This window comes from Carassius auratus, unplaced genomic scaffold, assembly GCF_003368295.1.
Source record: "Carassius auratus strain Wakin unplaced genomic scaffold, ASM336829v1 scaf_tig00025783, whole genome shotgun sequence".
In the NCBI taxonomy this organism is placed as follows: domain Eukaryota; kingdom Metazoa; phylum Chordata; class Actinopteri; order Cypriniformes; family Cyprinidae; genus Carassius; species Carassius auratus.
The window spans coordinates 568145-582500 of record NW_020525457.1 but is presented as its reverse complement, the minus strand read 5'-3'; the positions used below and the strand labels follow the sequence as shown (position 1 = coordinate 582500).

General features: G+C 38.9%; 1 protein-coding gene across 2 annotated transcripts in view; it reads left to right on the top strand.

Moving 5' to 3' along the window:
- LOC113078489 (inactive tyrosine-protein kinase PRAG1-like) overlaps window positions 1-13749 on the top strand; it is a 15359-nt gene extending 1610 nt beyond the window's left edge. Inside the window, exons 2-7 of one of the 2 annotated variants that reach the window (XM_026250789.1) lie at window positions 216-421; window positions 1166-1506; window positions 1794-3148; window positions 9340-9473; window positions 10942-11519; window positions 11698-13749. In XM_026250789.1, the coding sequence (XP_026106574.1) occupies window positions 1249-1506; window positions 1794-3148; window positions 9340-9473; window positions 10942-11519; window positions 11698-12705 (3333 nt within the window). In that variant the 5' untranslated portion in view covers window positions 216-421; window positions 1166-1248 and the 3' untranslated portion in view covers window positions 12706-13749. The remainder of the gene's footprint in view (window positions 1-215; window positions 422-1165; window positions 1507-1793; window positions 3149-9339; window positions 9474-10941; window positions 11520-11697) is intronic. The other variant, XM_026250788.1, reaches the window with a different exon arrangement.
- Window positions 13750-14356: the final 607 nt, after the last annotated feature.

Sequence of the window (14356 nt, the reverse complement as noted above, 5' to 3'; positions counted from 1 at the left end):
TAAAAATCAATGTGCATTGATTGAAAAAGTTTCATGGATGTTGAAAGTTCTCCATGCAATCATTAAAGCCTAAATAAACGTTATGTTTAAGTGCAAAATGGTTGTTTAAATGCACACCATTTAACATCCATGAAACTTTTCCAATGCACACTGCTTTTTATGTAGAGCAAAAAGTTCTTTGGGGAACCAAACTGGTTCTAGTTTATGTTTTGCAGTGTTTCAAACACTAGTAATCTTCAGTGTGCCAGACTAAATCAGACCGCGCTCGATTGAAGGGCAGTGGATAGTTGACCTCGTCCATCTCCAGCACCACTTTCCCAGGACGCCAGAATTAGAGGCTCTTCTGTTCTTCTATCAGGCTTCAGAAAGCGTTCTCTGACGGGAGGAATGTGAGGAATGTGAAGAGGAGACTCGCACCACGGTGAGCTTTCACACCACGACAGACCAGACACGAGCGATGGTGCGAAAACTCTCAGATTTGTTTTCACTCTCTCTCTCTTTTGGGTGATATCTGAGAGCGAGTGTGCAAAACCAATCTTTATGGCCAAATGAATCATTCCCCGAGGCTGTAACTCCAAACACAAGTTTTGAGCGGGCGTGAAATCAGCTCAGGTTCATGCATGCAGACTTATTTGAAAAAGGTTGTGTTATTTCCTGTTTTAACCATCCGTGCCTTAAAATATACCAGCAACTGCTTCTGCGAATAGAGTCCTGTATCAAACTGAGTCATTGTGCGAAGACACATTTGCAAATGTGGTTTAGACCTGCACCTGCTGCTCCTCTTTTTTAGAAAGGGGTGAGCTTGTTTCTTAATTAAGAGTCTAAAAATGAATCGCATGTGTGCGGCAAAGGTAATTAATGATGTGAAAGATTTCTCAATCCAGAGCAGACGCCATCTGGTGCTGTCCTTTGAAAAAAACCACTAAACAAATGTGTTATGGTCATTAAATATTTGCATGGTAATTAGTTGCAACTCTAAACAAGCTGCATGAAGCATTCCTGGATCTTTCCCGCTGCTGGTTGATGGTTTCAGGGAAAGATCCGCTTGGAAAGATTCAGAGAAAGTCCATGCAACTCGTTGAAAATATGCAGCAGGAGGTTTTCCTATCAAACATATAAACAGCTGAAATTCACGACGGTCTGTGCTTTATCTGGTGTTTTTCAGACTCCTGTGCTGTACGTTATGATCAAACCCCATCGTAAACGTCTGTAGAGTCGATCAGACGTGATCTGGAGGTCTGCTTTACAATGTCTGCGTGTGGAGAGTTTGCAGAGCACGTGTGGAAACCAGGCTCCTGTAAGAACTGCTTCCATCCTCGCAGCGCTCACGGACCGACCGGATCGACGGGAGCCGCTTGTGTCCCAGCGAGTCTGATCGGGGAAGACGAGGATGGGGTGACGTCTCCCTCTCCGTATAGCAAACCCACCATCGCTGTCAGACCCACCATGATGAACACGGACGTCACAGCGGAGCTCATGACAGACATCAACATGAATACAGAACAGGTAACTGCAGAAATGCACTGAAATACTGGAGAACAACACCAAAAGATTCAGAGTCTACAAAGGAAACACACATGGACACAGTTAGTCACATAAAGTGTCTGTAGAGTCATATAAGATGATTGATTGGTTATTTGTACTTGTGAATAATTGTCAAGTCAATCAACGCATTGCCTGTGAAATCTTATCTGCTTACTCTGTGCTTGTTTATGTTTTGATGTCATGATCTCAAGGTGGGTTTCTTACAGTGATGAGTTTTCCCAAACTTATTTATCACTTCTATGTCTCAGAACAACCAGAAGACCTCTGTAGGACTGAAGAAAGCTCTGGATTTGGCTCCTCTGTACATCGAAAGCAATGGATGTAATACACCTCTTAGAGAAACCATAATACAAAACGGCATCTCTGGAAAGAAGTTCTCCCAAAACGTTTGTTCTCCCACTGGATTATCCAACGACTGCATGGTTATCAGCGAAATAATTGTGAGTCAAGAAGATGGCAGTGTTCCCCACAGTCTGAAAGAGAACGGGAACAGTGACTCCTATAGACAGATGACCAAAGTGGTCAAGAGCACTTACACCAATGGAGAGACATATCTTCATAATGGGACTGGAAACAGTGATGGAGTTACAAGTCCTCTAAGGACATCCGTAGGGGAAAGGCAAGGCAGAACTGCACCAGGGAACACGGTTAACGGATCGTCCAATGAGACGCCAGGTACTTCACCATCTCCAGTGACTCCAGACTCCTTCCACAGAAGCCTGTCGGACTCGTGCTCCAATCGGAGCAGCGTGGATTCGTCACCAGGACTCCGGAGTCCTCAGAAGTCTCCAAGCGTTCCCCAAAACGGGCTCGAGGGAAGTGAGCCGATCTATGCCGAGAGCACCAAGAGGAAAAGACGACTCAATGCTCAGAGCGATGGGAAGGCTCCGCAGTCCTCCGAGTCTGACACCGAGGTCAACGTAAGCGACAATCAAAGAGCGACTATTACGGTCATGGCCGCCCACACTGAGGAAAACAACCGGACGTTTTACTTGAGCAGCCCGGATTCGGCCGTAAGCACCCAATGGACCCATTTCAGCCCAAACACTCCCAAAGACCCAACGAGCCCAGCGTTCACTTGGCCAAACGCTCCTGATGCCACTGAATCCACCCAACCCAAGCCTCACTCCAGTCCTCTGGTTCCCCCCAAGATCAGCACCCGTCCACCCAGACTTGGTACCTCCAGTCTCTCCCCAGTACCGTTACCCGAACTCAGCTTTCACGCGGTTCTTTCTCCAAATCTAGGGACTTCACAAGTGGAAGCCAGGACTCCAACTCGCACCGTCCCAGAGTGGAGGCACAAGTCCCACAGCACCAGGAGTCTGGAGGGCTGTATTGATGAGGTGGAAGAAGAGGTCGAGTCTGAGGGGACGGACAAGAGATTGGGCTCTTCTATTGGGACGGGCGACTCCATCAATAGTTCTGCTGTTCCTTGCATTGAGTCCAGAGAATGGACGAGCGAGAGCAGTGCGATGCCAGGCACCGCCAACAAAAGCACCAGTCATATCCAAGCGGAGAACCCGTCCTCTCTCATTCCCTCCAGTGAACCCAACACCAGTCGGGATCCTGCGCCTCCGCCGCCGCCTCCCAAAAAACACCACCGGTGAGAGCTACCTCCTTATTTTTTTATGCTGTTTTCCATGTTGGTTTCCATGTTTCCAAATATTATTAATTTACTGATGCTTGTGTTAATGGTGGCTTCACGTGCTTTGGTAAAAAATTTAAGTTTCCTAGTCATTTTTGGACAAGGGTAAGGTCGGATATCCATCTTGGAGATCATTTTGAGACCCGTTTCCAAAAAACATTCTGAAGTTTAGCATTTATTGGACTGAAACTTCAGAATATGTTGAACGTATAGTTGGTTGTCATCGAATGGGATGCCAAAGTCTATTAGATACTGAATTAATATCTTCAATACATTTTGGCTTTAAAATGGTTTTCCTAAAGAAACAAGGAAGAATGAACCAATTGTCCTCCGTTATTTATTTGGTTCCCAGCAACAAAGCACTTGAATCTATAATAAACAAGTACTTATGATTTCAGAAGTGTTACAGTGGAGATTTTCGATAGCATGTGAAGGCAAGAAACAACCAGTTAGGTTTGTTGCCAGGTGTTCTTGATCAGGGCATTTTAACTCATTTAGAAACATTGCTAGTCAGTGCTTTATTAGTGACGAGTTCTGTTGATAGTTTATTCTTATCTCTGGTTTCGTCTTGTGATTGATTCATGGTGAGATGTTTGGTGTCTTTGGTTTTGAAGTTTTGAAGGATTGTATTAATCTGTAATCAACCCTCATAAGATGGTTTTCTGTAAATAGAGAGCTGGTCTTATTGACACTAGAGCACTGAATGTGTGTTTAAGTCATTTAACACTTGCAGGCTGATTGAACATCATCTGCTAAGACTGTTAACACTTATAACATGTATTCTGTTTTTGCATACAAGAAGCATTCATTTATAAAACATATTTTTTGTCTTAAACAATATTATATCTGGTCAGCAACTTCTCATTAATGAGTGTATGTGAAAAAAGAAAACTCAAAGTTTTGCATGTTGTTATTGCATGCGCCCCTTTTATTACTTAAAAATGGTTGAATTTCTTTGAAACTTCGAAGTACACATTAACCACACCAAAAAACTTTAATGCAATATATTTTCATATATTTTTCCTTCATTATTGATGATACTTTTATTTGGATATACCATTGTATGTAATTTATAAAAACATATAATCTGCGAATTTCAAATTTTTTTATGCTGCAATGGTTCGTCAACAGACTTCAGTCTAAAAAAAAAAATCCGTCCAGAAGTGTGAGAGATATGGGGAAAAGGATAAATATATTTGACAAAAAATTTTTTTTGTAATAATAATTTTTGACACTAATGATACTCCATACATTACGTTAAAAAAAAAAAATCTTGTACATAAGCTTAAAAAATATGTTTTTGAGGGTCTTGAAGCATTTGTAAAGTGTCATAGCAAACAAATGTGATTTGAATGCGTCTCCTCCGGACTGGAGTTGTGAAGCTGAGGGTGAAACTGGTCTCTTTCAGAGCTGAAATTAAACGTGTTAACACCTCACCTTTAGAGAAGCGCTCTCTGCCCTTCAGAGCTGTTTCCATTAGCTTGAGCTTTAATTAGTTCTCATGTTAGACTGACTCACAGGAACATTTCAGGCCCAGAGTAGCATCACCCCGTCAGAATAAAGTGTGCATGTTCCTGTCTGTCAGAGTCGACAAACATCTGCTATCTGAGCATCAGCCGTGTTCAGATCCTCGACCGACTGACGCCACACACACCGCGTGTTTGAGATCTGTGTTTATATCATCAGCAGCGAGGTGTGAATTCAAGCCGTGTGTTTCCAAACAAGAGCTTTTTTCAGCAGATCGCTGCGGTTTGTGGCTGTTGAGACGTGCTGCTGCTATCAGAAGCCAAGAACGATCTGCAGATGCAGGAGAACAACGTAAATGTGTGTCGAAAGTTTCACTCAGAAATTGCTAAATGTGCAAAATGACAAAAATGTACTAATGCAGGGTTTCTGAAACTGATTTGTATTAGTTGGTGAAATTGAGAAAATGTGAATAATTTTTATTTAAATATTTAAACAATTTATTTGCTTTAATAAATAAAATGTATCAAATATTTCATATATATTTTTAAATATTATATTAAATTTTATAAAGATTTTTATATAAATAAAAAATATATTCACTGTTTTATATTTGTTGAAATGTAAAAGATATGTATAATATTTTTAATCTAGTTATTTAAATATTTTAAAAAATTAATTTGTTTTTATTTATGTGCTTTAATAAAACTGTATATCAAGTATTTCTTATTTTTTTATATTAAATATTATAAAGAATTTTATATAAATAAAAGATATATTCAGTGTTTTATATTTGTTGAAATGTAAAATATATGTAAAATACTTTTAATACAGTTATTTAAATATTTTAAAAATATATTTGTTTTTTATTTGTGCTTTAATGAATAAACATTATCAAGTTTTCATATATATATATATATATATATATATATATATAATATTATATTTAATATTATATTAAATATTATAAAGATTTTTATATAAATAAAATATATATTCAGTGTTTTATATTTGTTGAAATGTAAAAGATATGTATAATATTTTTTATTTAGTTATTTAAATATTGAAAAATTGTTTTTAATTTATTTGCTTTAATAAAACTGTATCAAGTATTTCATATTTTTTTAAATATTAAATATTATAAAGATTTTTATATATATAAAATATATTCAGTGTTTTGTATTTGTTGAAATATAAAAGATATGTATAATATTTTTAATATAGTTTTTTAAATATTTAAACAATTTATTTGTTTATCATTTATTTACTTTTAATAAATAAAAATGATCAAGTATTACTTTTTTAAATATTACTTTAATGTATTACTTTTAATGTAGAATTAAAATATTTCATGCTAAAGTTTTATTTAATAACAATATAATGTATTTAATATATTTTGGTATTGTTTTATTGTATTATAATATTTAGTATATTAAATATTTATAATATTTTAATGTTATACTAAAGTGTATCAAAGATTCTATATTAAAGAATTGTAATATTATATTGGAATAAGATGTGTATCAGTGTGACACGTCCCCGTCCTGATCTGTCTCCTGGTCCCTGGTCAGTGTCTGGTTATTATTACTGGAGTGATGCTGTAGTACAGTAATGTGATGTGGGAGCGTTAAAGCGTGCACAGACTCGTCGTGAGCTCTTCATGAGATTAAACTGTGCTTCGCTGGAGTCAGAAACAGCAGCTCATGTGGTTTCTATAACAAATATTAAATGTGCTCCAGTAACTGCGGATGAATCTGAGTTTAACGGCACTTAATGTCCTGGAAACAGGTTATTTCTAGAGATGCAGTGTGTAGAGCTGTCTGTTCATCTTCAGTGTGTGTGTGTGTGAATAGAAACGTCCAGGGATCCCCAAACGTCTTCATCAGCTGAACCTCTTTACATTTTAAAAGTTAATATTCTAATAATTTAACAACACGTTCACACAATTCTCTGATGTAGTTCAGAGGTCACATGACATTCAGATCAACAAATAATATATTATATTTAGTTTTTAGTAAGTGCCTCATTTTATTCATTTTAATTTTACATTTTTAGTATTTATTCATTTTAATAGTTTTATTTACTGATTGTTTTAATTTAATTTTACATTTTTATAATTTGTGATTTTATTTCAAACTCAGTTGTATTTATTTTAAATTTGACTTTTTAGTATTTTATTTATTTGTCATTTTATTTGATATTTACATTTTTATTATTGAATTATTATTTTTTATAATTAACTTGTGTTTTTATTTTATTTTATTTGTTTATTTGAAAACATTTAAAAAAATTATTTAAATTTACATTTTTTGTATTTAATCCATTTTATTGGATTGTTTTAATTTAATAAAAAATATATAATTTGTTATTGTTTTATTTTAAACTTTATTTTAAATAAAAACAATTCAGTATTTTTTTTATTTTTAATTGTATTTTTTTTTTTTTACTTTTTTTTATTGAATTGTTTTATAATCAACCTGTTTATTTAAATTTTAGATTTTAATTTTATTGATTTGTTAATTTTAAAAAATTAAAACATTTTATTTGAATTTTACTTTATTTAAAAATCAATTATATTTGAATTTTACATTTTTATAATCCAATTTTTCTATTTTTTCTTCTTTTTAAATGTTTAATGATTTATTTATTATTAATAATTAGTTTTTCATCAGCTCAGTTTGGGAGCCTTGATTGTTCAGGACTCGAGAGTGAATGGGTGAAGTTATGATCTCTTCTGACGAGTTATTAACGAGCAGGAGCTGCAGTGGTTGTGATGTGGGTGTGTTCTGGTGTTTCTCTGAGCCTGAGTCGAGCTGAAGAAGCTTCTAGAGCAGGGAACAGATGAAGAGCGCCTCGAGTGTGTGTTTCCGCGCCTCGGGTCGTGTTCTGCTTCGAGAGCACATGCTGTCAGAGATGATTAGAGATCAGACTCAGAGAGAAGCAGTGATTCTCGCTCAGACGCTGATCATCCTCCGCTCCTCGGCTGCTCAGGTGAGTGACGCTCTGTGGTTTCACTCAGGTCCTGTGCTTGTGCTGGTTTGATCCAGTGCAATGATAATCAATCTCCACTGGTCTATAGGAGAGCTAGAGCGCACCAAATACATCTTTCCTTTCGTTTTTTAATAATATAATGCTACATTCATGAAATATGTGCTAAAATATTTGGTATAATATATACATGTATTCTACTAGATATTAAATGTTCTGAATTATATTTAATATAATGTATTAATATTATTTATAAATGTATAAAAATAATTGAATACTGCATTAAATATTATACATATTGTTCTGATGTAAATAGTTCAAATGTGTGTGAAATAAAAAGAAAATATTTTTTTAATGAAAATAAAAAAATGTTAATGAAAAATAAAAATATAAACATTCAAAAAACTTTTTGAAAAACTAATTTGAATGAAATTAGATAAACAAACAAAAAACAAAAAAAAATATATATATATATATATATATATATATATATATATATATATACATATACATATTTTAAAACAACAAGAACTAAAAAAAGAAAAGATGCTAAATTAATCAAATGAAAACAGAAAATATGAATATCAAATCTGAGCGATGCTTTAGTTGCTACGGTGTTTGCGGGGTTGCTGTGATGTTGCTATGCGGTTGCTACGGTGTTCTGGTGGTGGTTTAATATTTTAGGTGTGAGTTCAGGTCTGGCGTTCAACACACACACACACACACACACACATAGCAGATCATCTGTACGTGTGGTGAGACGCTCATGTTTGTCTTAAAGAGAAACAGCAGCAGTTTATAGACTCAAAATCACAGGAAACACAAGACACACACACATTTATTTATATACACACTCACACAAACACACACACACATTTATTTATACGCACACACACAGGAAGTCTACTTATAGAGCGACTCACCGCACAGAGTCATGAGTGTGTTTGTTACTTTGTATCGCAGCGCTGCTGAATGCTGCGCTCTGATTGGCTGACAGGTGTTCCACGGCTCTAGATGTTCTACAGTTGCCATGAATGTGTTTTACTGTAAAGCTGCTTTATACACCTGTATTTTACTTTGATTCGTTTTGAGTGGTTTGGTTTGATGTAGCAGCATGACTTTATAGCATGTGTGTGTGTGTGTGTGTGTGCATGTGTGTGTGTGACTCTGACCTGTGTCTTCAGCTGACAGGAAGCTGCGGTGCTTCATCGCAGTGCATCAGGTGTGTTTGACGGAGAAAGACGGACGAGTGTGTGTTCACAAGGAGGCTTGTGACAGAAGTGCATCAGTGTGAGGATGCACCACGTCCGCGAACAGCTTCTGTGTCACTTTGGCAATCTGTAGTTCTCTGTGTGTTTGGGAGTCAGACGTGTTGATGTGTGTATTATTCATGTTCACTCATGTGGTCTTCTGATGTTTATGTGTCTGTGTTGTTCAGTAGAGCTGGACGAGTCGTGTGTGCAGTGTGTGTGTAATATATATATATATATATATATATATATATATTTAGATGTGAACATCCGTTGTTTGAGAGATTGTTCAGACTGATGTGTCTCTTTACCATTAATGACACGAGAGAGAGAGAGAGAGAGAGAGAAATAATGAGATAATGACACAACGAGGCACAGACTCCGACTTCCACACGCTTGTGAGGTTAAATGTGTGTGTGTGTGTGTGTGTGTGTGTGTTGTCTGCAGGGTGTGTAAGCGTCTGAGTGGCAGTAATATGGATCTGGAGAGTGTGGGTCAGCAGGGGTCACTGGAGAATCTCAGCCAATCACTGCGAGGATTGAACACGTCCAGCGACAGTCTGCAGGCGCTCACACACACCGGTGAGTTACACTATTACTTTTCTATTTATTTGTTCATTCATTCGTTTATTTTTATTTATTTATAATTTAATATCCATTCATTTATCTCATTGTATAAATTGTTGTTTATGTAATATTTATTATTTTTTATTTTTTTATTTTATATTCATTCATTTATTCATTCATTTATATTTCTTTATTTATTTTATATTCATTCATTTTTATTTATTTTGTTAGTTTTTTGTTTATTTCGTATTCATTAATAAATTTTTATTTATTTTATTCATTTAATTTTAATTCTTTTTTATTTATTAAACAATTAATATGCATTCATTTATTTTTATTTAATATTCATTCATTCATTCAATTGTATTTAATGTTTTTTATTTTTTTTTTATTCATAAACTTTTATTTATTTATTTTAACATTTGATTTATTATTTTAAGTGTTTATTATTATTATTATTATTATTATTATTATTATTATTATTATTATTATTTAAAAAATTGGTTGGTTATTACTATTATTATTACTTACAATTACAGGATTTTATTTGATGAAATCCAAATTAATTATGAATGAATACAAAACAGATAAACACAAAGTATAAGGATTTAATATATTTTTCACTCTCAATTTCTGCCTGATAAAATATTTCAGAGCTTAAAATAACTAGTTAAATGTTATTCATAATAAAATGCCCATTCAGATTTCATGAATTTATTGAATTTTTCCAAGTCTTGAAGTCACAATTTTAAAATGATGCTTTTTTTCCAAACTCAAACTAACTTTGGATTTTATTCGGTAGCATTAGGTCTAATTACAGATGGCATATTCTGTGTCGTGTTTGTGTGTTTGTTGACTGCGTGAGTTTCTGCTCATCTGAACTGGTTCTTGTCTCTGTAGTGAACTTCCTGTGTAGACAGCAGAGGGAAGTTCACTTTGTGTTCAAGGTTTGATAAAGGAATGAAACTTCCTGATAATCAGCAGTGATAAGAAGGGAACATCAGACACAGTTCTTCCTCCTGATGTACCATCACATTCATACAGTAGCTGTGCGAAGCATGTTCCCATAATGCACTGGGGCGCAGAGATAACGGAGGGTTAAATAGAGAAAAGTAGTTTTCTGATGGTTTCCTCTCATGAAGCCACAGATCTCCATCTCCAGGCCTTCATTAATGTGTCACACAAACCACAGAGAGACTGTCACGTGTGTGTGTGTGTGTGTGTGTGTGAGTGAGTGTTTGTGTGTGTGTATGTTAGTGTGTGTGTGTGTGTGTGTGTGTGTGTGTGTGTGTGTGTGCGACTTATAACCATGCTGTTATTGTGAATATCAGTCATGTGATGTTTTTTATGTGTTCTAGTTAGATCTTTTTTTTTGCCATCATCAAACCATATTATCATATCATTAAACAACTTTTAATTCAGTCAATATAAATGTTTTCAATTTGATTTAAAATAATTAACCGTTTGTTCTCTCTTTCTCTAGACTCCACCCTCCGCCTCAGCCCCTCCCCATTTCCCAGCAGCCCGTGTGGCTCCGCCCCAGCCTCGCCGCAGCCCGACACGTTTCCTAGCAACAGTCTGGCCAATCAGCTGCAGCCGCCTCCGTTGCCGCAGAAGAAGCTGGTGAACCGCACCGTCTCCGCTCCGCTGGAGTCGAGTCGCCCGCGCCCGCGCCTGCCCTTCAGCGGCTCCGAGACCAACGTCAGCGAGTCTGTGGAGCGCCGCGCTCCTCGTCTGGGGATGGTGACGTCCTGCTCGTCTCCACAGCTCCACACGCTGACCGCCGGCTCCACGCTGCAGCTGCACGCGCTGCTCAGGAACATGGACAGCCGCGAGGGCATCTACTCGAAGCTGGGCGGCCTGTACGCCGAGTCCCTGCGCCGGCTCGCGCTCAAGTGTGAGGAGCACTTCACCAGCGGCCAGAGGAACACGCTGAGATTCGACGAGAGCAACTGGTCACTCTTCAAACTGACCTGTAACAAACCCTGCTGTGTGTCCGGAGACGCCGTGTATTACTCGGCCTCCTGCGCGTCAGACACCCGAAACACGTACGCCGTCAAGGTGAGGAGACACACGACACCGGCTTCCCTCTGTTCACACAGTTGTGCTGTCCAGTATTTTTGTGTATGTCACTAAACAAGCCAAAGGTGACACTATGAGACATTGGGCAGCTGTGAATGTTTTGTAATCGTCCGTGCATCCTCGTAACAGTGCTGTTCTCTCTCTGTGTGTTGGTCAGATCTGTAAAGGCCAGGCGCCGGACAGTAAGCAGGTTCATCTGTACGGTCTCTCGGTGCAGCAGAGCGTCCCGTCTCACTTCAATCTGCAGCAGGACTGCGGTCACTTCATCGCCTGTGTGCCGCGGAGCATGTCCCCGAGCGAGGAGAGCGGTCCGGCCGAGCAGGAGCGAGTGGTGGTCATCACACGGGACGTCCCGCACCAGACCATGGCTGATTTCGTCCGCGAGTGGGAGTCGTTCCACCGCGCCCAGCCGGAGGTTTACGAGCGGCGCGTGTGTTTTCTTCTGCTGCAGCTGTGTGCGGGTCTGGAGCATCTGAAAGCACACGGCGTCACGCATCGAGATCTGTGCATGGAGAACCTGCTCCTGGTGCAGCGTCCGGATCCTCAGCAGCAAAGCCTCCCTCGCCTCCTCATCAGCAGCTTCAGCAAAGCCAAGCGCCGCGACGCCGACGAAACCACGGCGTGCGCCGACCCGCGTCTGAAGCGGGAGCACGCTCGGCTCGCGCCTGAGATCGTCTCGGCGGCGCAGTACCGCAAGTTCGACGAGTTTCAAACCGGCATCCTGATCTACGAGCTCCTGCACCGCCGAAACCCGTTCGAGGCCACGCCGGGGAAATGCGACTACAGATGCGAGGAGCTGCCGCTCATCCCCGGCGCGTCCATCTACTCGGCCGGTCTGCAGAGACTCGCTCACCTGCTGCTGGAGCCCGACCCTGGACGCCGCATCCACATCCGGGACGCCCGGAGCGTCCTGCAGGCGCTGCTGTGGGGGCCGAGGAGAGACCTGCTGGAGCACAGCACCCCGGAGCCCAGGGACCACGGCCTGCTCAACTGGCTGGACGTGAAGCGTGCGCTGCTCATGATGAAGTTCGCCGAGCGCTCGCTGGAGCCCGAGAGGAACGCGGAGCTGGAGGACTGGCTCTGCTGTCAGTACTTCTCCAGCGCTAACCCCAGATCCCTGTGTCAGACGGCAGAGCTGCTCTACAGCCTGCGCTTCACACACTGAGCCACGCACGTGTCACACACACACACACACTCGACCGAACACTGTCTGTCTCAGAGATGTCCGAACACTGTGTCCTTCACTGGAATCAAACACCAGCAGCCGAACACTTTCATTTCATCTCTTCTGCTTTCAAACTCAATCTCACCACGTCTGACACACACAGATCACGCTTCACTCACAATTTGAAAAGGGAATATCTATATATTCTTTTTCTTTGCATGATTTAAGATGTTTTGCATGAGTATTTTCATGTCAATTTCTGTAGTGCAGAAACTCATTCTCTTAATACGGTAATGACAATCATGTTGCTGGAGACAGTTGTTGTTTTAAACGTTATTTATTAAAATCAAAGTAAAGGAACCAATACAACATAGTGATCTGATTGTGGGAGAATATAGAAGTGTGATCTGCAGAACAGTATTTGATCGGTCCGTCCTGAATGATCTCTGGCTCTGAAGGTTTAGGAGCACAGTTTTAGGCTCTTAAAGGTTTGTGTGGATGAGAAGCAGATGCAGATTCGTCCTGGTAAAGAACATCCCGTCTTCCTGCCGGCTCTGAGTAAACTTCCTGTTTGTGAAGAGAAGCCACTTCCTGGTGCAATATTTCTAGCTTCCTCTGGTTCTGCCGGACACTCGCTGACTAAATGTGATGAACTGTTTTAGATTTATTTGGAGTGCCTTTTGTGATTTATATTTTGAGGTTGAAGCCGAATCATTTCGAGCTTGATGGAGATGAAACTGTGAGTCTGGAATTTCACAGAAGATCTTCAGATGGAACCGAAATTGTGTGTTTTTTTTTTTAATGTAAATAAATTGTGAAGCAGGTCTTAACAGCAGCATATTGGGTGTGTTTTTAAACCTCATGTTTTTTTCATTTTTATTTCTGATTTTATTTTGCTCTAAAGGTTTTTATTTGCTGCATCCTTCAGTTTTCAGAAAAAACTCTTAATGTTTTAATGTTTTTGCGCTGTAACGTCCTGTATATTAATAAACTTGTGTCAAAGACTTCTGCAGCTTACAATAAAGTGTCAAATATTTTCACATATTACCGATTTGCTTGTGTCTCTGAGTGAATAAGGCTTTTAAAGGAACACTACACCCAAAAATGTAAATCTGCACTCCGTTCATCTGAGATCAGGATGAGTTTGTGTCTTCATCAGGTTTGTAGAAATGCAGCACTGCATCAGTGTCTCATCAATGGATGCTCTGTAGTGAATGGGTGCCGTCAGAATGAGAGTCTGATAAAAACATCACAATAATCCACAGCACTCCAGTCCATCAGTGAACATCTGGAGAAGACAAAACCTGAAACACATCCAGCATTTTAAACTAAAATACGAGTCTGTAATCCATAATAACACTTCCTCCAGAGAGAAATCCAGACACATTTTTGTTAAGATCTCTTTAAACGCTCCTTCTCTACTGATCTTACCTTGAGTCTAGAAATATAAAACTGAACTATAAGATATATCTCAGAAAGATGAGCACATAAAGGTCACATATGAGACTCCTGATCGCTATAAACAGGAGAAGTTCAGTCTCAGATGTGATGAACTCATCTCTGTCTGATTGCGATTGTGGGAATCTGTTCAGCATTTCATTGTGTTTGTGAGGTTGAGGTCATTTACTGGAACTACAGTAACGTGTCTCTG